This window comes from Vombatus ursinus, unplaced genomic scaffold (genome assembly GCF_900497805.2).
Source record: "Vombatus ursinus unplaced genomic scaffold, bare-nosed wombat genome assembly UNPS02014810.1, whole genome shotgun sequence".
Taxonomy (NCBI): Eukaryota; Metazoa; Chordata; class Mammalia; order Diprotodontia; family Vombatidae; genus Vombatus; species Vombatus ursinus.
Genome location: NW_020954588.1, coordinates 39849202 through 39873512, shown reverse-complemented (window position 1 = coordinate 39873512; position 24311 = coordinate 39849202). Strand labels below are relative to the sequence as shown.

Below are 24311 nucleotides of genomic sequence, written 5' to 3'. Positions count from 1 at the left end.
AAGCGGCAAACTGATATCAAGGTCTTTTTAAGAAAGTATATTTCAGATACCAGTTCAGCATAAGGTTTAGCACTTTAAACTTCAGCCGTCTGGAAAATTCATTCATCCAGAAACCCTCATCCTTCCCCTTGGAAGGCACATAACTAGTCGTTTGTTGTCTTCATGTTTGGTTTGAGAGGAGCAAGGGCCACTAGGTGTCGTTATCTCATACCAAACCACTTTGTCCACTTTTAAAAAGTGATATTTTGAATGAAAGGAGGATTTTATCATTAACTGTGTAGACTTATTGTATTACAGAGGCCATTTATATTTTTTATATAATACTTTGCACTTTTATTTGGCATTTTCTTTTCCAAATGATGTGTCTTATTACTAGCACTGGCAAACTCATTATCAATTGTCTAAAATAATTGGAATATATTCAGTTAATTTCAAACTGACTTGAATCTTAAATTGCTGTTATAGGGCATATGGGGGTGACCTCCCATTTTCAGTCCTTTGTTTTTATCAGTATCCCAAGGACTGTTAAAATTAGTGTTTGTATTATTTCTGGTTATCCCACTTCCTCCCTAACTCCAGATACTCAAATCAGGGCCAATATCTGAAATGTTATGTAAACCATAAAGTAAGCTGTTATTACATGGATTAGCTGTTCTAAAGTCCAAAGAAGACTACCAGTACCCAATACTTCTAAACAAACTTTTTAGACATCAAAGAGTACACATACACATAAACAAATTATATACAGCCTGAACATATTTTAAGAACTCATCATATATGCCTCAGACACCAGTTTTGCAATTTATATATTTTATAAAAGGAAATAGGCAAGAAAAGAGAGTTACAAACACATTTCATTGGACTATTCAGACTTAATAAAGTGCTTTACTAAAGTCTCTGCAGGGTTTCCCAAAAGAATTAGCACAGTTTTGAGCTTCTATAGCTTAAAAGGTGGGTATGCTCCTTCCTCTAGCAGCCTAAGGTCCTTCTCCCACACCTCTTTTTTTGAAACCACTTGGGCTCTTGTCTTATTTTTTTTCCTGCTGAATTTCCATGGCCATGTTGCTTTTTCTTCCCTATAACTATTTCACTTCTTGTCTGGGGTTTTGGGAGGAACTATGGAGGGGAATTTTCAGCTGGTACCATTCTGAAGTACAGCTAAAATTTGTATTATTTCTGGTTATCCAGTTTACTCCATTTAGTCCAGATAACCTGATGTGAGACCAAAACTCTTTGCTAACTCATCAGCTATCTCAAAAGTCATTCATTAGAGGGACCAAGAGCTGAAAAATTACGTGGCTACTTCAAATGCAAGTGTTTTGGAAGAAGTGTATATAAAATCCTCTGAGAGAACTTGGGAATTTAGGGTGGAAATAAAGGCTTTTGAGCAAATACATTTCAGAAGTTATTTTACCTGCCAGACTTAAATAAAGAAACAGGAAAACAAGCTAATTTACAATACATTACTTTTACCTATTTTAAACCTAGTAGCTAAAGCACCATAGAAGGGGAAAAAAGAATAAAAACAAAACTCTGGCTTTATGTAAGTAGATGAGGAATATATTTGTTCTTGCTTGAAGGCCTGTCTTCTCAGATTATCTTAAAAGGCTTTTAATAGTTAATGTCTCGTTTTCAAATCCATCTTAGTTTTCACTAAATGTGCTCAGTATGAGGTTCAGTCTTGTACTTACTGGGATAGCAGACAATTGCACATTATACATAGAAAGATCTGTATGTTATCAAAGGATTGTTAAAGGTTCAGTGTTTTCATAAGTAGCAGGTGATTTGTCTGAAGATGAAGAGTGCACTCTTTATATTTGGCCCTCTCCTGTCCCTATGCAGGTCTTTTGCCCTGCACATGTTCAACTAGAATCTCTCTTCCTTAACAGACTAAATGACTGCCTGGTACAACTGCTATGAGGGGGGGATTGAGGTGGCTTACGTGGGGTAAATGGAAACTTCCCTTTTTTGTTAGTTGGCTGTTTAGAAATTTAGAAAAAAAGTGAAGTACTATTTTTTTAAGTTAATTTAAAACCAAAATTAATAAAGAATTTAGCATTTCTCATAGAAGTTATAAAATGATTGATAGGTGATATTTTCTGTTCAGCTAAATCAACTAAATTTTCTCATCATAACTAGCATTTTAATGAAATACAGGCTACATTTGACCTAAAAAGAAATTTAAGTCCCTGCTTTAAATTTTTATTTTTTACTCCAGCTGAATGTAGGTAAAGCTATCTGCAGCCAGTGTTTTACAGTGGTAAGATGAATAATTTTCAGCATAATTAGAATGTACTGTAACTGTAGTATATTAAACATGAAAGTGCTTTGAACTAGGTGTTTGTGGAATTTTGCTTTTACAAATATAACACGTGAACACTCTTAAAATGAGTACATTGACTTTAATTGCTTAGACTAAGCTTATTTTTAAAACATCATGGCAATTGGGACCTTTTTACCAAACATTATAATTATTGAAATAGCAATACCATGGTGGTTCAGGTTTTATGTGTGGGTGATATTAAATAATGACACAACAACTGAACCTTGGTTTATGTTGGGAAGCAAGTTGGAGAAGACTGTTAAGAGGGAAGGTTAGAAAATTGTGTTTTCCAAAATTAAGAAAAACTTGAAAGAAAACTGGACTTTTCTTTGGCTTATTTTGCTCCTTTCTTTTATTGAATACTGTTGCTATCAAATACAGTAGCTCGAAACCTTTTTTGTGCCTCATTTTAATCAGCTATTTAAGCTGACTTCAGCAGTCTGTGTGCTTATTTGTTTATATTCTTTGGTTTCTTTGACTCCCATTTCTGACTTTTCACATGTTAAATCTTACTGAAAATTTGAATTTTTTTTTTAAAGGGCGAAGTTGAACAGATTGCTATGATGAAACCAAAAGGCCAAACTGAACATGACGAGGGTATGCTTGAATATTTAGAAGACATAATAGGATGTGGACGACTAAAAGAGCCTATTCAGGTCTTGTGTAGAAGAGTTGAAATATTAAATGAGCAAAGAGGAGAGAAGGTAAATTTTCTACTATCTTATTTTTATTTAAAAGTAAGAATAACAGCAGCTAGCTTAGAAATTTCAACTATAGGTGCATTATCATTTCTTTAAAAGTTGATTGTAATTACTTTCATTTAAATTCTTGATTGATTACAACCTTTATGTTGCACTGCATTTTCGTCTCATTTTTAAGAGTTGGGAAAATTTGGTTTGTGACTCATGTGGTTCAACTTTGTTCCTTGTAGTTAAACAGAGTTAAATTGGTGGAGAAAGAAAAAGACGCCTTAGAAGGAGAGAAAAATACAGCCATCGAATTTCTCACCCTGGAAAATGAAGTGTTCAAGAAAAAGAATCATGTCTGTCAGTATTACATGTAAGAAAGCTTGTTGTGGATTTTTAGTGTTGATGTCTGTTACAGCTGTGGTTGGGTGGTAACAAAGACCATGTGAGAGACAATTGCCCCCCTACTCGGTGTGACACACAGGGTGAGTGGTGGATGTGGAGTCACAGGAGCCCAAGGGCTCAATCTCCCCAACCCTTAGTGATTATGCGGCTGTGAGCAAGTCAGTGAGCCTTCCTGGGCCTCAGTTTCCTCTTCTGTAAAATGGAGCTACTGATCCCATCATGTGGGACTTATGAGCATCAAATTATGAGAGCAGATGCACAACGATGTACTGGAATCCCTTAAGACTTAAAGAGCTGTCTAAAGCCATTTATTATGAATCAAGGGCAATATAAAAAATAAATGCTCTTATTTCCATACATTTAAAAAGCAGGAGCCTTAGAGCAACATGGGTCATACCTGGCAATTTAAATTGCAGAGGTTAAAAGAATTTCCTCATCAGGATTTATCCAAGACCACAAACTGTGAGCACAGCGCCTGGCACATAGGCGCTTAATAAATGTTTGTCAAATTATATGTATTGCATACATTCAGTTTATGGAGAAAGGAGTGGAATTGAGTAAGAGTTGACTGTCTATTAAAGAGTTTGGGGGGATGCCCTTTAATTCTACCATTTTAAGGTACTTAAATTTATATGAGACATCTTGTGATCCTAAATATTTTCCTTTATTTTTTGTTTTGTTTTTAGTTATGATTTGCAGAAACGAATTGCTGAAATGGAAACTCAAAAGGAAAAAATTCATGAAGATACAAAAGATATTAACAAGAAGAGCAGTAAACTAGCAGATGAAATGAAAGCCAAGACTAAAGCTTTAAAAGACGTTGAAAAGTAATTTTTTTTTCCTTGTAAGAAGTGTTTGGCTTAGCTTTAAATTCATGTTAAAGCTATGGCTAAATGACTCATTCGCAAGATATAGCCCATCTAGATTAGGAAACCAAAATAAAAGCATTCTAAGGAGTCACTTCATGTCATGGAAATGCTCTAAATTTCCTGGTGAAAGAGAAAGGAAGCTTTTTCTATTGAGTAAAAAGTAAAAACACAAACCAGAAATTAGCCCTGGAGTCCTACTGGGGAAATGACCCTATAAAGGAGAACTCTGTGTAAACCAAGTAAAATAGTGATTCCAAGAATTTTCTCTCTCTTGTGTATCCTGGGAAAAACCTACTTTAAGAACTAAGGGCAAAGAAGTAAGAATTTGTTGTGGGAGTTGGAAGATAGCATGGAGTTCCTTGAGATACTTTTTGTTTTTACTGTGCCAAATAGTATTGAATATAACTTACTTTTTTTGCTAGGAAACTCAATAAAGTTACAAAATTTATTGAGGAAAACAAAGAGAAATTTACACAGTTGGATTTGGAGGATGTTCAAGTTAGGGAAAAAATGAAACATGCTAAAAATAAGGCCAAGAAACTTGAAAAGCAGCTCCAAAAAGATAAGGAAAAGGTAAGTACTGCAAGAGGTACTTCAGTTATAAAACACATAAGTATATAATTTAATTTTGTTTATGTGTGTGTGTGTGTGTATAGTTTTTTCCCACATTGCTTTCAATTACTTTCAAAAGCTGGAATGCAAATATTGAGCTTAACTAGGCAACAAAATGTTAAGAGAAAGTGAAACTATATCATGAAAGTAACTGCCCTCCACAATTTCGATCACCAAGGACATATAATTGGAACTGCTGATACCTCACATAAACAGTGAGCAGTGTGGTTACAAAGTACCTAGAAGAAGTAAATTTGTTTGGAAAACAGGACTGCCATGCCCCCATGTGAATTGCTCCAGCCAACAATTATTTCACGATAAAGTTGTTGATAAATGTTGGTTGAATTGACTACATTATAAACAAACTTCATCCTGAAGTCTAGGCAAGAGAACAGCCTGTTAGCCTAGGTGGCCCTCATGTGGCATAAAACTCTGCAAATGCCATGTTTGAGATGGATTGGAAGTCAGTCTACACTGACTTCTGAAATTTTAAACCATGGCAGATTAAGTCTAGAGGAATAAATAGGTGAATAAGAAGCACCCATTTTCTTGTTTCATTAAAGCTCATTATGAGTCATTCTCAGTTCTTAAGTTCTCAACTAGCTAAGGAATGTTCTTCTCAAGAAAGCTCACTTAAAAAATAAAGATACTCAATCAGGCTGAATTTTGTTTCCCATTGGTGAGAATTTATTTTGGTAAATGACTAGATGTGATAAATCATACATCTATCTGTTGAGCATGAAAGACAGGATTGTATGTGCCTCTAAGACATTTATCATCATAGCTCTGGTATCTCTTCTAGGTTGAGGAATTTAAAGGTGTACCTGCCAGCCGTGAGAAGATAATCACTGAAACAACAGCTAAAAAGAGTATTCTGGAAAAGGAAAAGGAGAAGGAGGAGGAAAAATTAAAGCAAGTTATGGATAGCCTTAAACAGGAAACCAAGGAACTTCAGGAGGAAAAAGAGGTATATATGACTTCATGATATTTACTTTTACTGCTATGTGGAATATTTTTTTAAAGACTAAGAAGGAAGAAGTCTTTTGCAAAAAATATAGAAGACTAAACTGTTGGAAAGAAGAAATAAATTTATCTGGAAAACAGGTACAGTCTTGCCCCCCACATGAAGTGGCTCTGGCTAATAATAATTTCACAATAAAGTTGTTGGTAAACCTTGGTTGAATTGAGTACATTATAACCAAGCTTCATCCTTAAGTGTCCTTAACTTTCTCTAGGCAGCCCTCTCAGACCAGCTCAGCCCTAGTGATCGGTTTACTTACTTTGTTAAATATCTTAGAAAGAGGTTAAATATTTTATACAAAAACAGTTCACTTTTAAAAGTGAAGCCTTATAGAGCGGCCCTCTTCTCTCCTCTCTCTCACATACACGCGCACACACGCACAGTTAATTGACTGTCTTCTCCATTTCTGGAACTCAAGATAAAAGCAGGAAATCTGAATGAGTTTGTTTTTGATTTGTTATTTTGAATCTTTTGGGCCAGTCTCTGCAACTTTGAATATGCTTTCTTCCCTTGCTTTCCTTATGCTTCTTACCTAACCCCAAAAGGATTTTGTGCTTGAACCTTCTTTGGACAGCCCTAACTGCTTTATCCTGCTTTTTGTCTCTCTCCAACACTGTACTAGGGTTCAGTATTTTACTATTGCCCTGGTTCTCTGAGGAAATATCTCTTCCAATTACAAAAAGTTTATTTGGTCGTCCCTTGGTTTGTTTTGGTTTGGTTTAGTTTTAGAAATGCTTTGTAAATCCATCTATGTGTTGTAGTAATTGCTGCCACGTATAGTATGACTCGGTTTTCAAAGTTCTTTACATATATTTTATGTTGTTGAGCCCTACCACAATCTTGTGAGGTAAGCATTACTGGTGCTGTCTCTGTTTTACACCTGAAGAAATGTAGGTTCCAAGAGGTTGTGACTTGCCTTTAGTCATACTAATAAACAGAACCAAGGTTTGATTCTGGGTCTCTTTTAACCAAAAAGTTCAGTACTCTGCCCTTTTGACATTTGCCAAATGCTATGTGTAATGCTTAATACTAGCTACCTTACATGGTAGTTGTGAGTTGGGCTGTAGAAATATGAGTAGGTGGTGATATCCTAGCTGCAGTCTCAATCCTGTTATTATCAGAGATCTTAGTAAAGACAGATTTTAACCTTTATTCTCTGAATTGTTGAGGTTAGGAATTGAAGAATCATAGAATTTGAGAGTCAGAGGACCCCAACAACCATCTAACCCAATCCCCACACTAGGAGAAATCTTCTCTTCTCTAATGTTGGAGCTGAACTGACTGCCTTCCATAGTACTGTTTCCCCCAAAGTCATGTTTTAAAGTATCTCTTGGATCTGGACATTTATACTCTATCTGTCAAATTACATTGAAATGAATGCCAAAGGGTTGTGTAAAATGTTTTGTTTTATTGGAGATGTTAATCTTACTAGGCTGTGGGTTTGTGTTATAATGCCATTTGACTTCTGTAATGTACTGTAGCTTTATAAGCATTCTGCCCTTAACACTCATGTTAAGAAGTTGGGATTTTTTGACAATTGCTTTTAAAGTGCATTCCATTTTCTCACTGGCTTAAATGCTTACCCATGGGGGTAAGAAGTAGAATTCACTGAATTGAATGATGGGACAGAATGAGTAGGGGGTTTTAGTGACAGCCAGTCTTTGGTCTTGTAGAGCTTTAGGTTTGGCCAGTAACTATGTACTGGCTGAAAATAGTGATGTAATGCCTTGCATATAATAACTGCTGAATCAGTATTATGGTGAATCAAACAATTCGTCAATTCAAACTGAAATGCCTCATAAAGGTGATCTAATCCTAGGTTCTTGGTTTTGTTTTTGTTTTTGTTTTTTTCCAATAAGGAAGCCAAAGCCAACTTGCTATGTCTGTTCTTTTGACCAATGAAGTAGAATAGTGGTGGCTGATGACAAGCTCAAGGTGTTTGACTATCCCTGTATAGGGGCAAAGCAGAGTGGAAGACATAGGTCATTATAGCTGAGCAAGCAAAAGGTTAGCATGTTCAATGGGACACCAACATACAGAATTTGGGGCAAATGAAGAAATGAACAAAACAGCATTTAAGTGCTATTTATCCAGCACTGTGACCAACAAAGAGCCCCTAACCTCAAGGAGCTTACATCCTAATAAGAAAAAAACAATATGTAAAATAAATAGCAGTGACAAGAGAGGGGTGTTTGGCAGGAGATGGGGTGAGGGTACACTGGCTGCTGCCAGAGGCAGAGGATGAGGTGATTTGGGTGAATGGTTCATTGGGATATGGAAAGTAGTCATGGTCTGGGATTTAGTGGTAGCTGGTTTGGGCCCCTAGCACAGCAATACCAAATGTAATAGAAATTTTCTCACGGACTGAGGTCTAGATTTTTTGTTAAAAGCCAGCCGGGGGTGTTAAAGTCTAGGTCTCAAGTCCAGTGTGGAGGATGCTATTTTAGGTGTGGGTCTGCTACTGAACTTTTTGAGAAAGGAGAGGGAGGTATCTTGGGGACCGAGAAATGACTGCCGGGATCTGGATAGGGCAATAAATTTAAACTGAGTGAACTCCAAAGAAGATGAAGTTGTTGAGTTATAGTGGCAAAGTATAGAAATGACATTAGAGAGCAAAAAGAGTTCAAACTTCCTTCCCTGGAAATATTTTAGAGGAATGAAAGAAAATTCAACTAGTGGGGAAAAGAAGAGTGGCTGGGAACATAGTGTCTTCTGGTGCGAGCCAGGGTGTCTGAGTGAGTAGTTGGAAAGAGCTTGAGAGGAAGAAGTACAAAACAAAGGGAGATTTGGTGTCACTGTAACCGAAGCTCCAGAGGGCACAATGGAATGGATTTAGAGGAGGGTCGAGGGGGGAAGAGTGATGAGAGAATGACAGTGTTGGTGAAGGAGGGATGGGACACAGGCAGCTTGTTTATCACAGAGGTTGGGAAAGAAATATGGCGGTGAATTTGTCAGTTACAGGGTTTGAGAGCAGTCAGGAGCAGCAGCGGCCCTCCATGAGTTCAGCGGTTTCTGTAGGTCCTTAGCTTGTGATATCTCGTCGTTGCCTCCTTCACAGAGACTGTAGTGGAGCTGCGGGGGAGCTCCATGGCCACCACTTCTATGGGGGGGAAGCTATCTAGAGCGGAAAGATCTGTGGTATCTTCTGAATGAGAACATTAAAGAATATACATATTTCTTAGAACCCTGTGGTACTTTTACAAAAATAGACACTTCTGGGATACAGACAAGTAAAATCTGAAATGTTAAACTTAGCTTTTCTAGAGCACAATGCAGCAAAGATAGAGGAAATGAGCAAAAGGTAAAGACTTGACTCAAAACTTAATGAAATCCAAAAACATATAAGAAACTGTGGAAGAGAATGGTAATGAGAAAACAACACAATTTCTAGGATATGCCGTTTTTAACATCAGAAAACAAGCATAAAAGATGTCTTGAAACTTAGGAGAAATAAATATACTGAAAAACAAGACTTTAGAACTGACAAAAACTATAAAAAGCTGGTTCTTTGAAAGAAAACTAACAAAATAGGTAAAACTTTGAGCTAACTAAACTAATAAGAAGATAGAAAATCAGAATAGCAAAGAATGAACAAGAAGAGATCACAATAGGGAGAGGGGATAAGAGGAATTATTAGGCCTTAATATGCAGAATTATTTGCCAGCAAAAATAATTTAAAAGAAATAGAAAACTGTCCTCATGAATTTAAGATACCCAAATTAATAGAACACCCAATAGAGACCTCAACAATACAATTTCACTAAAAGAAATTGAGCTAGACTTAAAGGAACTATTAAAGAATAAAATACCTGGATTAAGTAGATTTCAAGAAGAATTCTGTCAGACTTTTAAAGAACATTAAATACCTATATTAAACAAATTATTGTCAAAATGAGAAGATATTACCAAACTCATTTTGTGAGACAAGTATAATCTTGAAACTTTATTTCTCCTTTAATATATCTTCCTTCCCTACTCTTCTTGTATCTCTTTTCCTTCTTCTTTAACCAGTTCAGAAGACAGGTTCAAGAGTTAACTGTTCCACTTACCAACGTTTCTCTTTGCATAACAACTTAAACATTTACATCCCAATTAAGCGAGATAATTTTCACCATCCTCCCTCTTCTCCCCAGTGTATTCCTTTTCCCTTCTCTTTCCATTCTTGTAAGGCCATCTATTGCTCTATCTCATTAGACTCCTTTCATGACCCTTTGATGATAGAGTTCTGAGGGGATATGATATGTGTATCGCCTTCCCATGTTTATTTAAATGTAGATCATTTATCTTTATTTGGTTTTGCCAGGTAAGTGATTCTTGAAGCCTAGCTTATTTGCCTTCTGAAAGGCATTCCGTGCTCTCTTATCCCTTGTAATGGTTACTGTTAGAGCTTGTGTGATCCTGGCTTTGGCTCCTTAGTACTTTAATACTTTCTTTCTGGATGCTTGCAGTATTCTCTGTGTGATTTGAAGGATCTGAACTTTGGCTATTAGGGTCCTGGGGCTTTTCATTTTAGGATTTCTTTCAGGAGATAAGCAGTGGAATCTTTCTGTTTCCACTTTGCCTCTGGTTCAAAGCAGGCTCGGCAGTTGTCTTCTAAGATTTCTTTTTTTAATCATGATGTTCAGGTAGTCCAGTGAGTCTTAAATTTTTTTTCTCCACAATCTGTTTTCTGGGATAAGTTTTTTTTTTTTTTAATCTTGATTTTGTGTCATTTCTTTCTCGATCTCTCATGGAGTTGTCGGCCTCTAATTTCGTCCATTCCAATTTTTAAGAACTTGTTGACTTGGACAAGTTTTTGTACTTCTTGCACCAAGCTGTTCATTTACTTTCCGTTTCTTTCTTTCATAGTGCTCATTTTTTCCCATGTTTTTCCTCTAGCACTCTCATTTGGTTTTTGGGGGGTTTTTTTGTTTGTTTGTTTTCTAATTATTTTCAGCCCTTTTTAAAAAGAATTCTTGTTTCACATCTTCCTGGAATTCTGACTGGATTTGTGCCCAGCCTGTGTTTTGTTTTTTGTTAGTTTTGAAGCTGTGCTTGGGGACAGCTAGGTAGAACACTAGCCCTGGAGTCAGGAGGACCTGAGTTCAAATGTAACCTCAGATACTTGACACTATCTGTGTGACCCTGGACAAGTCACTTAACCCCAATTGCCTGGAAAAGAAAAGAAACTGCTTGTAGGTGTTTTGGCATCAATCACTTCTTCTGGGTTTGTCTTTAAGTCTCCCTGTCAGCATAATAGCTCTCTGTTGTGGAACCCTTTTGTTTTTTCATTCTTCTGACTCCACATGTGATGTTGGGGCTGGGCTCTGTACAATTCTGGGAGGAGGAATATCCAAGCTGAGTTTTTGTCCTGCTAGCTTGGGGTATTGAGATACGTTCCAGAATCTGAGGGACAGCTCCAAAAGAGGTGTGATCCTGGGTTCCTGACCTTGTTTTGGGTTCGAGCTCTCCACCTGAGGCCTCGTGCCTGGTTTTAAAAGTGTCGGTAGGTTATTGCTGTCTCAGACTCTTTCAGCCCGCTGGAAAGCTCTGAAGGCTGTGTCTGAGCTCTTGCTCTACTCCTGAGTCAGAACCACGCAGCTACCACCATTTGCTTCCAGACTCATTCCTCTCACAGTTCACAGCCTAGAGCCTGTGACCACTCCTCATCCTGTGCACAGATCCCCTTCTCATTCTGCCCTGGCTCTGTGACCTGCATGTCCAGGGAGAGGCTGCCAGAAGGCATTTATTCCTGCACCCTGCTCAAACTGGGTATGCTGGGGCCTCTTCAACCTCAGTCCTCTTTCAGTTCCTACTGTTGGAGCAGCGTGGCATGTCCCTTACTAGATTCAGTCTTCAGTATTCATAGAGCCCTATTTTCCTTTGCCAGCCTGGACTGGAAAAATGATTTACTGTGATTTTTTTTACCTTGGGTTTCCCAGTCAGGACTCTGTTTTTTGCATGTTCCACATCTTTATGGATGAGTCATGGTGGAGGACCAGAGCTATACTTGTTCTAGTATTCCACCACCATCACTCCACAAATAATCTTTTTGTTTGTTTGTTTTTTTACAAATCTTAATAATCTAAACCAAGGAAGGACTGGCAAAGAGAGCACCATAGGCCAGTATCATTGTGGAATGTTAATTTATAATTTTTGCTTTTTGGTGAGGCAGTCAGGGTTAAGTGACTTATGCAGGGCCACACAGCTAGTAAGTGTCAAGTGTCTGAGGCTGGATTTGAACCCAGGTCCTCCTGACTCCAAGACCGGAGCTCTTATCCACTGCGCCATCTATTAAGCTGCCCCTTAATTTATAAATTTAAAATAAAATCCTAGCAAAACAAAATATATATCCCAAAAACTATTTACTGTGGTCAAGTTGAATTTATACCAGGGAAGTGAGACCTTGTTCAGTGTTAGAAAAACAGTAACATTTATATTTTTCAAAAATTATGAACCACTTGCTTCTATCCACAGGTATAGGAGAAAACTTTTGGTAAAGGATAACCCTAATTTATACTGAGAAAAACCCAGCCAAGTATCTGCCTAGGACCTTATTAATATGATAAGAATGGATCCCAGATGAAAAGGGTTACACAAGCTTACTGACTTTTTTTGCCTTTTGACAAAAGTTGTAAGTTTTAAAAAATTCTTACATGAATTTTTTAATTGCTTCACTTAGTGCCAGGCATAAAATGGATTCTCCTTTAATGTATGTTTAGTGGAATTGAATACAAAGGAAGGCCATCAATGGACGTTGCTGTGGTGGCTTTAGCTCTAGAACAGAGATCTGTCTGAGAACTTTTTCTGCAAATGATTCCTGTAATATTCCTTAGGCGTTTATTTGCAATTTTACAACTTTTGGGTGGAACCAAAAATGTTTGGGTATTTTAAGGAGATATGGGAAAGTTTGAATGGTTATTTGATGTCAAATCATAGCCCCAAGTAAATTTTAAGAACTCTATCCTATGTTTATACTCATATGTATATGTATGTATGATTAAGGATCATCTTCATTCTCCAGAGGAAATATGTCTGAAGGGTGTGTCTGTAACTGCCAGACCTTATGTAAAAATGCACAGCTGTTTTCAACAATAGACTTAAAACTATTTCAGATTTAATGGATTCTATGAAATCTTAACAGAGCCGTGAAAAAGAACTCATGGAATTTAGTAAAACTGTAAATGAAGCTCGATCTAAGATGGATGTCGCCCAATCTGAGCTTGATATCTACCTCAGTCACCATAATACTGCTGTGTCTCAATTAAGTGAGGCTAAAAAGGCCTTTACTACAGCTTCTGAGACTTTGAAAGAAAGGAAAGCTGCCATTAGAAATCTTGAAATTAAATTACCTCCTACAGAACAGGACCTAAGGGAGGTAAGTTTTGTTCTTCATAATTTACTTGTAAATGACTTTGGTTCTTTTAAATACTATGCTTTTGTTTATTTTCATAATTTTTCTTCTCTCCAAATGCATTTTTGCTACCAAAATGAGAAGCTTTTTGTTTGTAGCCGAATACGTGGTTATCAGGTCTTAGGTCAATCACAATTTCAAAGAGTGTTGATATAAATTTTATGATGTAATTTTTGACTTGATTTTTAAAATATATTTTATTTTTCCCCCAATTACATATTGTTGTTTTTTATTTAATTTACTTATTTTTAGTTTTCAACATCCACTTCCATAAGATTTTGAGTTCTAAATTTCCTCCCCCTCCCCAAAACGGTCTGCCACCTGTTACAGGTTCTACATACACCCTCATATTAAACAATTTTCACATTAGTCATGTTGTTAAGAAGAATTAGAACCAATGGGAGAAACCATGAGAAAGAAGAAACAAAAAAAAGAGAGAAATAGCAAATAGTATGCTTCCATCTATATTCAGACTCTATAGTTCTTTCTCTGGATGGAGATAGCATTTTCCATCATTAGGCCTTTGGAGATGTCTTAGATCCTTGCATTGCTGAGAAGGGCTAAGTCTATCAAAGTCAGTCATCGCACAATGTAGCTGTTATTATGTACAACGTTCTCCTGGTTCTCACTTCATTCAAAATCAGAACATGTAAATCTTTCTGAAATCTACCTACTCATCATTTCTTATAGCACAATAGTATTCCATTACATTCACATACCACGTTCCCCAATTGATGGGCATCCTCTCAATTTCTGATTCTTGGCCACCACAAAAGAGCTACTATAAATATTGTTTGTGTGGGTCCTTTTCCCAGTTTTATGATCTCTTTGGGATATAGACCCAGAAGTGGTATTGCTGGGTCAAAGGGTATGCACAGTTTTATAGCCCTTTGCTCCAATTACATATTAAAACAATTTTTAAACTTTTTTTTTTTTAAGTTTTGAGTTCCAGATTCTATCCATCCCTCCCCTCTCTGAGAAGGTGAGCTAATCAGATATAGGTTTTACATGTGCCATCATGTAAAACATTTTCATATTAGTCATTTTGTACAAGAATACTCAAATAAAAGAAAAGGAATGAAAGAAAGTGAAAAATACCATGCTTCAGTCTGTATTCAAACAATATCAGTTATTTCTCTGGAGGCAGATAGCATGTTTCATGATTAGTCTTTTGGAATTGTCTTGGATCATTGTATTGTGGAGAATAGCTAAGTCATTCACAGTTCTTCATCAAACAGTATTGCTGTTACTACATATAACGTTCACTTTGCATCAGTTTATGTAAGTCTTTCCTGGTTTTTCTGAAAATTTGATATAAATTTTAAAAGCTTAATCTTTCGTTTCAGCTTCATTTGTAGATTGTGAAAATAGCTACTCCCTGTTGGGGTTCTTTAAATAGTAGGATTCTAACAACTACCACTACTTCTACATTATTACTGTATCCTGCACAAAGGCTCTTTTTTCCTTTGTAAATTAGAATGTATTATTCATTTCATTCTTTCCTTATGTTAATACAGTAGTTTATTTAAAAATTAGATTATAAAATAAATCTATCATTAAGTATTCCATCATCCTTCTTAATGACAGTTGTGCCTCTTTTTAAGATGTAATTCTGGGGATTCTTTTCAGTTTTCATTTGTTCAAACATTTTGGGGCTTTTTTGTTTTGTTTTTTAGAAAGAAAATGAACTTCAAAAACTTACAAAAGAAGCAGCAGATATTGAAAATTCAGTTCGGGATCTTCTTCAAAAAGTTGAAGAAGCAAAAAGTTCTCTTGCAACAAATCACAGTCGAGGAAAAGTTCTTAATGCATTGATTCAGCAGAAAAAATCTGGCAAAATTCCAGGAATATATGGAAGATTGGTAATGTAAAATACTTGATAATTAGACTTTATATCTATCATAACAAAATCTTTGAACTATTTTGGCCTAGTGATGATGAATAGTATTTTAGAAGTATCCCTCATAAGTATGCAACTATTTTCATGTCTTTTGAACGTGGAAGATAGTTTTAAAGTATTCTTTAAATATGTCAGGTGAAAAAATTCACGAGTCTCTTAAAAATGTATGTTTTATATGTAAATGTTAATAGCTTGTCGACCCTTCCTGGTGGTTTTTTCCCTTTTGGTTTTTCTACGTTGAATTAACTGTCATCTAGATCTATCCATATTGTAATTGATATCATGCTGTTTAATTTTACCCATATTTGTTGAGCATTTACAAAATATTTATCACAACAAAATGGACTTTTTTATACATTTGCATAATTTGCTTATCAGTTAATCACCTGGTTGCATCATAAGCTTTGTGTATGTGCCTTGAAATGTCAAGGCTTCTGGTAACTGATTTGTATTATTTGTGCTCATTTTACAAACTCAGCATTAGGTGGAAAAGCATCAGCTATGACTAGATCTAAATTAAAATTTCCCTATCTTTTTTCCTACATCACCTTCTACCTTGTGATCTATATGTCTGAGCATGTGGAAGGGGTGTGGCCATGTCACTTCCAGGAGCATATAAGCTCCTTTGGGTCAGGATTGTTCATTTCCTTTTTTGTATTTTACATAATACTTTCTACATAATACTGTATGTGCTTAATGATTCGGAGTTCAAAGCAAGATAGGAAAGGGAAAAATCAAAAGGGAAATGTTAACCAAAAAATAAAACTGAAATTATCAAGCAACAGTTTATTACATATGTGATTTTAGGGAAGATTTGACAGGAAAAATGCCCAAATTGTCTTTTCTTTTTGGTCATCTACTCGAAAAATCCATTAGAGAAAGTATGCTTTTAATTACTGGAATATACACTTTTGATTTTTGTAAATAATAGCTTTTCATGAATAACAATTGGAATATATCTACATGAGGCAGTGTGGTTTAGTTGATAGAGATCTGAAAACCTGGGTTCATTGCTTTCAGTGATGCCTGTTGTCTGTATGACTATCTGGGCCATTCCCCACGTCTCTGAGTAGTAAGTGCCCCAGAGAGCTCTCCTGTAGAGGACCACAGGTGATTGCTGATAGGTCAGAGGAGGGAGATCCCTTCCCTGATCAAATAACGGGTTGAGGCACCACAAGAAAGGATACATAGCTCTTAAGTGCCCCCTCTTTGGGGATAAGCTCCGAATTATTCTAATGAGCTGGGTTGTCCTCTCAGGGAGACTTGGGAGCCATTGATGAAAAATACGACATTGCCATTTCATCTTGTTGTGGTGCCCTGGACTACATTGTTGTTGACACTATTGACACGGCCCAAGTCTGTGTGAACTTCCTCAAGAAACAAAATATAGGAGTGGCAACATTTATTGGGTTAGATAAGGTGAGTACTTGGAAGAAATCAGTTTTAGTATCTTGAAATGCCTCCTTTATTAATTCAGCAGCCTTCCTTAGATGCAGAAAAAAGAAGAGTGGTCTATTTACTGTTGAAACTACCCAATTGCTTACAATTTCAGTTTATGTTTTTAGAAACGGAATTCCTATAATAGCCTCCCTTTCCAATTTCCATTAGAAATTATTAAAGTACTATCTTAAGGTACAAACAGTGACCTTTTTTGGTTTATTTTTTGTTTGTATGTTTTTTTGGGTGAGGCCCATTGGGGTTAAGTCACTTCTCCAGGGTCACACAGCTAGTAAGTGTCAAGTGTCTGGGACTGGATTTGAACTCGGGTCCTTCTCCAAGGCTGGAGCTGTATCCACTATGCCACCTAGCTGGCCTCCCGATTTTTATTTTTTATTTATTTATTTATTTTTGTGAGGCAGTTGGGGTTAAGTGACTTGCCTAGGGACACACAGCTAGTGTCCAGTGTCTGAGTCCAGATTTGAACTCAGGTCCTCCTGATTCCAGGGCAGGTGCTGTATCCACTGTGCCACCTAGCTGCCCCTCAATGACTGTTTTTTATTTATGAGTTCTCTTCTAAAAAATGTTTCTTAATTTTCCTTACTCCATTTTAGATTAGAGTATTAGAAAAAAATATGAACCCAGTCCAGACTCCTGAAAACACACCTCGGTTGTTTGATTTAGTAAAAGTAAAAGATGAGAAGATTCGCCAAGCCTTTTACTTTGCTTTACATGATACTTTAGTAGCTAACAACTTGGACCAGGCAACCAGAGTGGCCTTTCAGAAAGATAAGAGATGGAGAGTTGTGACGTTACAGGGACAAATCATAGAACAGTCAGGTAAAACAAAATCCTGTCTTTCATTCCCCAAAAATAATTTTAAGCATTCTGTCCAAAACTGACTCTTTTATCTTGTCCAGGTACCATGACTGGCGGTGGAAGCAAGCAGATGAAAGGGAGAATGGGTTCCTCAGTTGTCATTGAAGTCTCAGAAGAAGAGGTTGGTGTAGATGAAGTTGTACACATGATGAATGTTGAAGTGGTGATTGGGTTAAGTTTTCTTTTTCATGAAAAAGTGTAAATGTGCTGATAAGAATCATTGTCCACATTCTAAGCCCAGTGGGCATCTTTATTTGTGCTATGGCACCTGCTTGGTGATGGAGTGATATAGTAACCTATTTTCATGAGCAAGAGTCACTTTTTGAAAGTCCTGATGACAAATGATCCTGGTTTAGCTTTAAAATCTTAAAGGAGGGATTTTAAGTTCATTGCCTTCAAGGCAGCCCTTTCAACTTTGGGGTAGTTCAATGGCTCAGAAGTTTTTGCTTCTGTCAAGCTAACATCTGATTCTCTTAAAAGCTCCGTCATTTTTCCCAGCACTCTTTTTTCTGTTATCAAACTCCTTTCTAAAATGCAGCAGCAAACTGAACACAGTATTCTTTCAAGGAAATTGTGCCATGGGAATCTAGAAGCTCCCCACTCTTGGGACATGATCTCTCCCATACGGCAGCCTGGTGTAGCCTTCAATGACATCACTTGTCTTAATGCACTTAATTAAGACAGTCTCCTAATGTCCCTGGGGAGATAAAAGCAGTTATAGAAAAGGCAACTCACCTCCTCTGGCACCATTTCTCTTTCGTGTTCTGTGGACTATTGTCCAGACAGATAAAACAGTAAGCACGTTTTATAGTTTAATAGAAGTATAGGAGTGTGAAGTGTAAAAATAAAATAAAATGCCCAGAATGTCTTCTGGCCCTGTCCCCCCCCCCCTTGTGCCTAAGAAGTTGATTTTTTTTTTTTTAACTCAATGATTTTACCCTCGTTCCTCTTACATTTTCTCTTAGCAGTTTCAACTCAAGCTTCTGGCTTATAAAGATCTTTTTGAGTTCTGACTCTCCTCTACAGTACTAATGCATTAGCCCCAACAACTTTATACTATCTACATGTTCGAGGGACATGCCACCTAGACATTGAACCCAACACTCTAAAAGGAAAGAAGTCTATCTCCATCCATCTCTCCCTCCCTCTTTCTCTCTGTCTCACTCTCTCTTTGTCTCTCTGCCTCTCTCTCCCTTTTTTCCTCTCTTTATCTTTCCTCTCCTGCACCTCCTCTCTATCCCTTTCTCATCTTGAATTCGTCAGGATGGGCTAAGTGCTCCCTTACTGTCTTCCCTAATCATCTTGGGTGTTAACTCCCTTTTAGCCATTTTTGTTAGCGCCCTTTCCAGTCAAAAGTTCATTCTCCCTTATAGAGAAAACAGAAGCTAAGATTTGAGTTTTCCCTTAATAATAAAGTAAAGGAAATTGCAGTCGATCAGATCTTTTCCATTTTATCCCTCCCTGCTTCTCATCCACAGCTGTATTCTAGGTTCTGTGATTTAAGGGATCTCATTCTCAGCTCTCTGTAGATTTGTTTTTTCTCCATCTGCTTTTATGCTTTTGTGAGGTACTAATGAATGCTCATAACCTTCAGTCATTCTCAGGATGTCATGCAAATGGTCACATGCTCCAAACCCAGTGCTGTCCTGGCCACAGTGTCATAAGCAGGCTTTATATAATTTGATGTTTACTTTTATTTTGTTCCAACCAATTGACCATATCTAGACCTTGACGCTGAAATGACTGCTAAGCCTATAACCAGTCATTTCCCGTTCTGTTGGTGAGATTTCATTTTAAAATAGCATTCCATTTGGAACACATCCAACATTGTCATTTTATTTTAAGGCAGTATTCATGAGATAGTGGCCTATATATCTAAATGCTTTATAGAATTTCTAGGCTACATATCATATTTTCCAACATAGTTTTTGTCATATTCCCATGCCCACCTGCAAATTGATATTACCAAGAATTAAGATGCATGTTCACATAGTCAGGAAGATCTTATGCAGTTCTTCACAAGATTGATTTCTCTGCTCTTTCGTCCTCTTGTGCAGATTTGATTGTTTTTATTATTGTCTTTTTCTTGACCCTTCTCATGGACACCACATCATGAAGTGGTGTGTCTTGGCTCTTAGCACAGAATGAAGTGCACTTGCCCATTCTTTGTTTTGCTCTCTGGGGAGAATTTTCCAGCTTAATGGTTTGTGTTATTTATGGTAAAAATGGCATTTGGTGTAGGGTTGATATCTTTTGGTAAGATGTCAGCTGGTTGGTTGTTGAAGGGGGTGCCAGCAGTTAGACCAGGTTCTGTACAGTACTACAGACTTTCTGACTGTGGCACCCCACAAGACAGAAAATGAGAACTCCATGGGAGGCATCCATGACTTATAGAAGAAAGGCAAATGTGTCTGTGGAAGGGCTGAAATAGAGCTGGTGATTTTCTTTACAGGTGTCCCAAATGGAATCCAAATTGCAGAAGGACTCGCAAAAAGCTGTTCAGATCCAAGAACGCAGAGCGCAGCTTGAAGAGGCGGTCATTAAACTACGTCACAGCGTGCAAGATATGAGGAACACACTGGAAAAGTTCACTGCAAGCATCCAGGTGCGCTCCTTCAGCGAGGGTCTGCCATGGTGAACAGATGAATACTCGGGCCATGTTGTGTGTTCTTTGCTCATTTAACCCTTGCCAGTACCACAGCTGGCCTCTCCAGTGTGCAAAGTGTTTTGTATATTTGGTCTTGTTGTCTATTTTTTAAAACACAGTTTACATTTTTGTATTTTACTTAATTGAGATTAACCCTTCCAATATATCGCCTGACTTCTCTATTTCATAGAGTCTATCAGAACAAGAAGCATACTTGGACATACAAGTCAAAGAGCTTGAAGCCAATGTTCGTGATACTGCCCCTGACAAAAAAAAGCAGAAATTGCTAGAAACAAATATAAGTATTTTCAAGAAAGGTACGTTTTTAAAAAGTGACATGTAGTCAAATTTAAAATTCTTCACTTTGAGACATGATTTTTTTGTTTGTTTTGCAATGAGTGAGTAAACCCTCCATGCTAATGTAGCAACATTACAGTTGTTTCCTAATGGTCAGATTTCTCATGAGTTTAGGTTGGTTCTGTTACCAAATATGTTTGAAACCAGCTTGGAAACCTCTCAGAGATTGCCCCAATAGAAGTGTTTCCAAGAATGCTGGGTGACCTTCACACCATAGGGTAGTATTGCAGTAGCTATTAAGCGAAAGAAACCACAAGTTGATATTTTTAAGCTCTAAAGTGTTTGAAAAGTAAAACAAGGTACTGTTCAGAAATTGTATGTTTTTGAAACTGGCAATATATTTTGGAGATATACATGCATAACACTGTGCTAGGTGCTCAGGGCTTTACAAAAGAAATAAGAGAAATGATTGCCCCACAGGTCAGTCCCTTAGAATTTAGTTGGTCAAAGACTTACAGACATGGGGAAATCAGAATAATAGAATTATATAATTAAATGTCAAAACATGTGCTATAGAAAAAGTTAGAAGGACTTGAGCAATATTGCATTCCTTTGAGGATTATTTACTTTCATAAAATGCCTTAAGAATTCTTACTTGTGAGTCCTAAACCATTTGCTTAGATCACTTTGAATGAAAATATTTGCTCTTTGAAATTTGCTTACAGCAGTGTTAAATTTAACCTATAATTTTTTTTTAAACAAACATGACAGAAGTGAAATTTCATGTGGAACCATTCTGTTCATTCATGTCAGTTGATATACACGTTCATAATACAGAAAAGCTCGGCGTATTCTTCGCTTAGAATCTCAGACTCCGGCTCCTTTTTTTCTCTCCCTCTCCAGAGTACGAACGTGTTGCTGAGAAGGCTGGCAAGGTCGAAGCCGAAGTCAAAAGGCTGCACAGTTTAATTGTGGAGATCAATAATCATAAGCTTAAAGCCCAGCAAGATAAACTTGACGAGATCAACCAACAGTTGGACGAATGTGCATCTGCCATCACAAAAGCCCAAGTAGCAGTCAAGACAGCAGACAGGTAAAGTGACCATCCCGTGGCCAAGGTGGGGCCCAGAGGCCATCCATCTACCTTTGTGTCCAGGTGTTCGCCAGTTCTAGAGTACACCATTGATTCCAAAAAGCCTCTGGCAATCTTAGATAGAAAAACAAAATATTATCGACACTCTGCTCAAGCCCTTTACCAGTGGAAAAACTCTAGTAACTGGCATTCAAGGGCCTAGAACAAAGCTCTTCAATTATCCTGAGGTGTATTTCAGAATTATTGTAGGCTGGAAAAGCTGTAGCTATTTCATGTACCGTAGACATTGAGAGGGACAAGACGCTAGCAGACAAATGGAGAACAAGGGGAAATATAGAGGGAGGGACTACATAACATAAATTAATTTTTAATTAGATGAAAGAGTTTGAGCACCATGCTCTTCTGCACAAATGCCTCCTGAAGAGTTTTTGACTTTTGTAATAGTGGTTTTAAAAAAGTGTTTCTAAAATTTTTTATGTAGTGTTTATATGATGTTCATACAATCTTCAACTGCAACCAGCCAAGTTATTCAGGTGCCAGTTGTGTAACTTGGTTTATAACTGAGCTTCCTTGCTTCTACTTTTCCTACAAACAGCCTTTCCTGCAAAACAGTATGTGGTTGCTCAGTGGCATCTCCTCCAGAGGAAAAACAATCTCAGTTTTTGGTAACAATTCCAATGAATGGTCTGATGGAAGAGGAGGAGGAGGAGGTCAAAAATTCCTAAAATAAGGACTTGGATTTCACTTACCTATGCTAGAACTGACCACCACCACCACCACCCTCAGGTCGCAGATTAAAAAGATTTGGTTGCAAAAAAAAAGTATTTATCCAATTTTACCCTTTTCAGTGTCTTAGTTGCAAAAACTGCTTTAGCAAAATATGTTCTGTTTTAATACCATTTGTTCAGCTAATAAGATTTTTATACACCAGAATGATAAAGTAGCAGCAGAGCTAGTATTTGCATTTAGGTCTTATTCTAGATCCCCAGTTTCTTTGCCCCATAGTACCTCTGTAGGTAGAAGTGTTTTGGCTGTAAAGTTTACAGTGTTTCACAGCTGAGAAAAAAGTCAGGAATCAGGGTGAAGTAAGAGGTGATGTTTTTAGTTTTGGACCTGTGGGGTGTGGGGTCTGTATTCCAGGTAGAACTATCTTGTATGCTGTGGCAACCTCAGAAATGCCAGGAGGATCTGCTTTTCTCTATACTTTGGGTTGTTGACATGTGGACATTGTATAACCAAAAAAGCCACATACAGTACATGTTTGTATTCTTGTCCTATGTACTGTGCAATGACAGGATGCTTGAGAAGGGTTTGGTGAATACACAAAGGCCTCCTTGGAAGGCAATTAAATGAAAGTGACGGGTTTGTCACAGATATCTACAATCTAAAGAAGAATGTGTTGTAATTGTTGCACCAGATATTCCTCAGTGCACCTGTCAGAACAGCCTGATGCATTGTGGGTATTGTGACAATTCTCATGTAAACTTCTGGTGTTGTTTTGCATTTAGAAATCTTAAAAAGGCACAAGATTCTGTCCTTCGTACAGAGAAGGAAGTAAAGGATAATGAGAAAGAAGTGGAAGACCTAGCCCGTGAACTAAAAAACCTCGAAGAGAAGGCAACAGAGGTCATGAAGAATTCCAAAGAAGCCGGGGTCAGTTGAGTGCTGTTGGTGATGGTTTGTTTTTGTAGGGGGTGGAGCAGAATAATAAAGCTTTATTTTAAATTTAATCCAAAAATGTAAAAAGGTTTTAATCCAAAATCCAAAAATGTAAAATTTTAAATTTAATCCAAAAATGTAAAATGTTTGTGAAGAAGACTCAGCACATCAGAGTCATTTAACAGATAATTGTTTGGTGCTGTTATCTTTTCTTTTCAGGGGGTGGGAAGTATGATCTTTGAGGGGGAAAACATTGTTATCTTTTTCCTTAGGAGTCCTTGCCCGAGATCCAGAAGGAACATCACAACCTGCTTCAGGAAATAAAAGGAATAAAAGAAAATGAACATGCCCTTCAAAACGATGCGCTTAGTATTAAGTTAAAACTTGAGCAGCTGGAAAGTCACATTGCTGAACATCATTCTAAAGTAAAATACTGGCAGAAAGAGGTAAGGCTGCATCCCACAGATGAGTTTGGTTTTTTCTTGTTGTTAGTCGTGGGTGCTATTTTTATATTTTTACTGGACACAAATCTGAGGCTAGATTGAACACTCAAGACTAAATGAGAGAAAGAAGGCCTCTTTTCAACCAAATAATCAAACAACATTTTTAGTGAAAAGGTTGTGATTGTTAGCTGTGTGACATAGAATGACAAAATGTGACATCAAAAGGACAAAATGTGACAAACCACAAAATATCAGGTTGAGATAGATGGTACAAAATTTGACACAATGACAAAATTTGATGTCAAAAGGACAGAATGAGACAGAAATCACAAAATGTAAGATTGAGATAGAGAAGACAAAATTTGACATTGAAAGGACAAAATATGAGATTGAGATAAAGAGTATAAAATGTGACAGAAACCACACAATGTGAGGTTGAGATAGAGATGAAAAAATTGGACATAGACAAAATTTGGCATCAAAATGACAAAATGTGACAAACCACAAAATGGGAGGTTGAGATAGGACAAAATTTGACGTCGAAAGGACAGAATGTGACAAACCACAAAATGTAAGATTGAGAAGACAAAATTTGATGCTGAAAGGACAGAATGTGACAAACCACAAAATGTGAGATTGTGATGGGA

The 24311-nt window shown here is 37.1% G+C and overlaps 1 protein-coding gene across 2 annotated transcripts in view; it reads left to right on the top strand.

Moving 5' to 3' along the window:
• The window catches only part of SMC4 (structural maintenance of chromosomes 4), a 46194-nt gene that overhangs the window by 10973 nt on the left and 10910 nt on the right, over window positions 1-24311 (top strand). For both annotated transcript variants that reach the window (XM_027875739.1, XM_027875738.1), the window contains exons 4-18: window positions 2863-3027; window positions 3255-3382; window positions 4101-4241; window positions 4706-4856; window positions 5698-5862; window positions 13040-13273; window positions 14986-15171; window positions 16467-16628; window positions 17261-17486; window positions 17567-17646; window positions 19978-20130; window positions 20363-20489; window positions 21373-21562; window positions 23071-23215; window positions 23494-23667. In XM_027875739.1, the coding sequence (XP_027731540.1) occupies window positions 2863-3027; window positions 3255-3382; window positions 4101-4241; window positions 4706-4856; window positions 5698-5862; window positions 13040-13273; window positions 14986-15171; window positions 16467-16628; window positions 17261-17486; window positions 17567-17646; window positions 19978-20130; window positions 20363-20489; window positions 21373-21562; window positions 23071-23215; window positions 23494-23667 (2427 nt within the window). The remainder of the gene's footprint in view (window positions 1-2862; window positions 3028-3254; window positions 3383-4100; window positions 4242-4705; window positions 4857-5697; window positions 5863-13039; window positions 13274-14985; window positions 15172-16466; window positions 16629-17260; window positions 17487-17566; window positions 17647-19977; window positions 20131-20362; window positions 20490-21372; window positions 21563-23070; window positions 23216-23493; window positions 23668-24311) is intronic.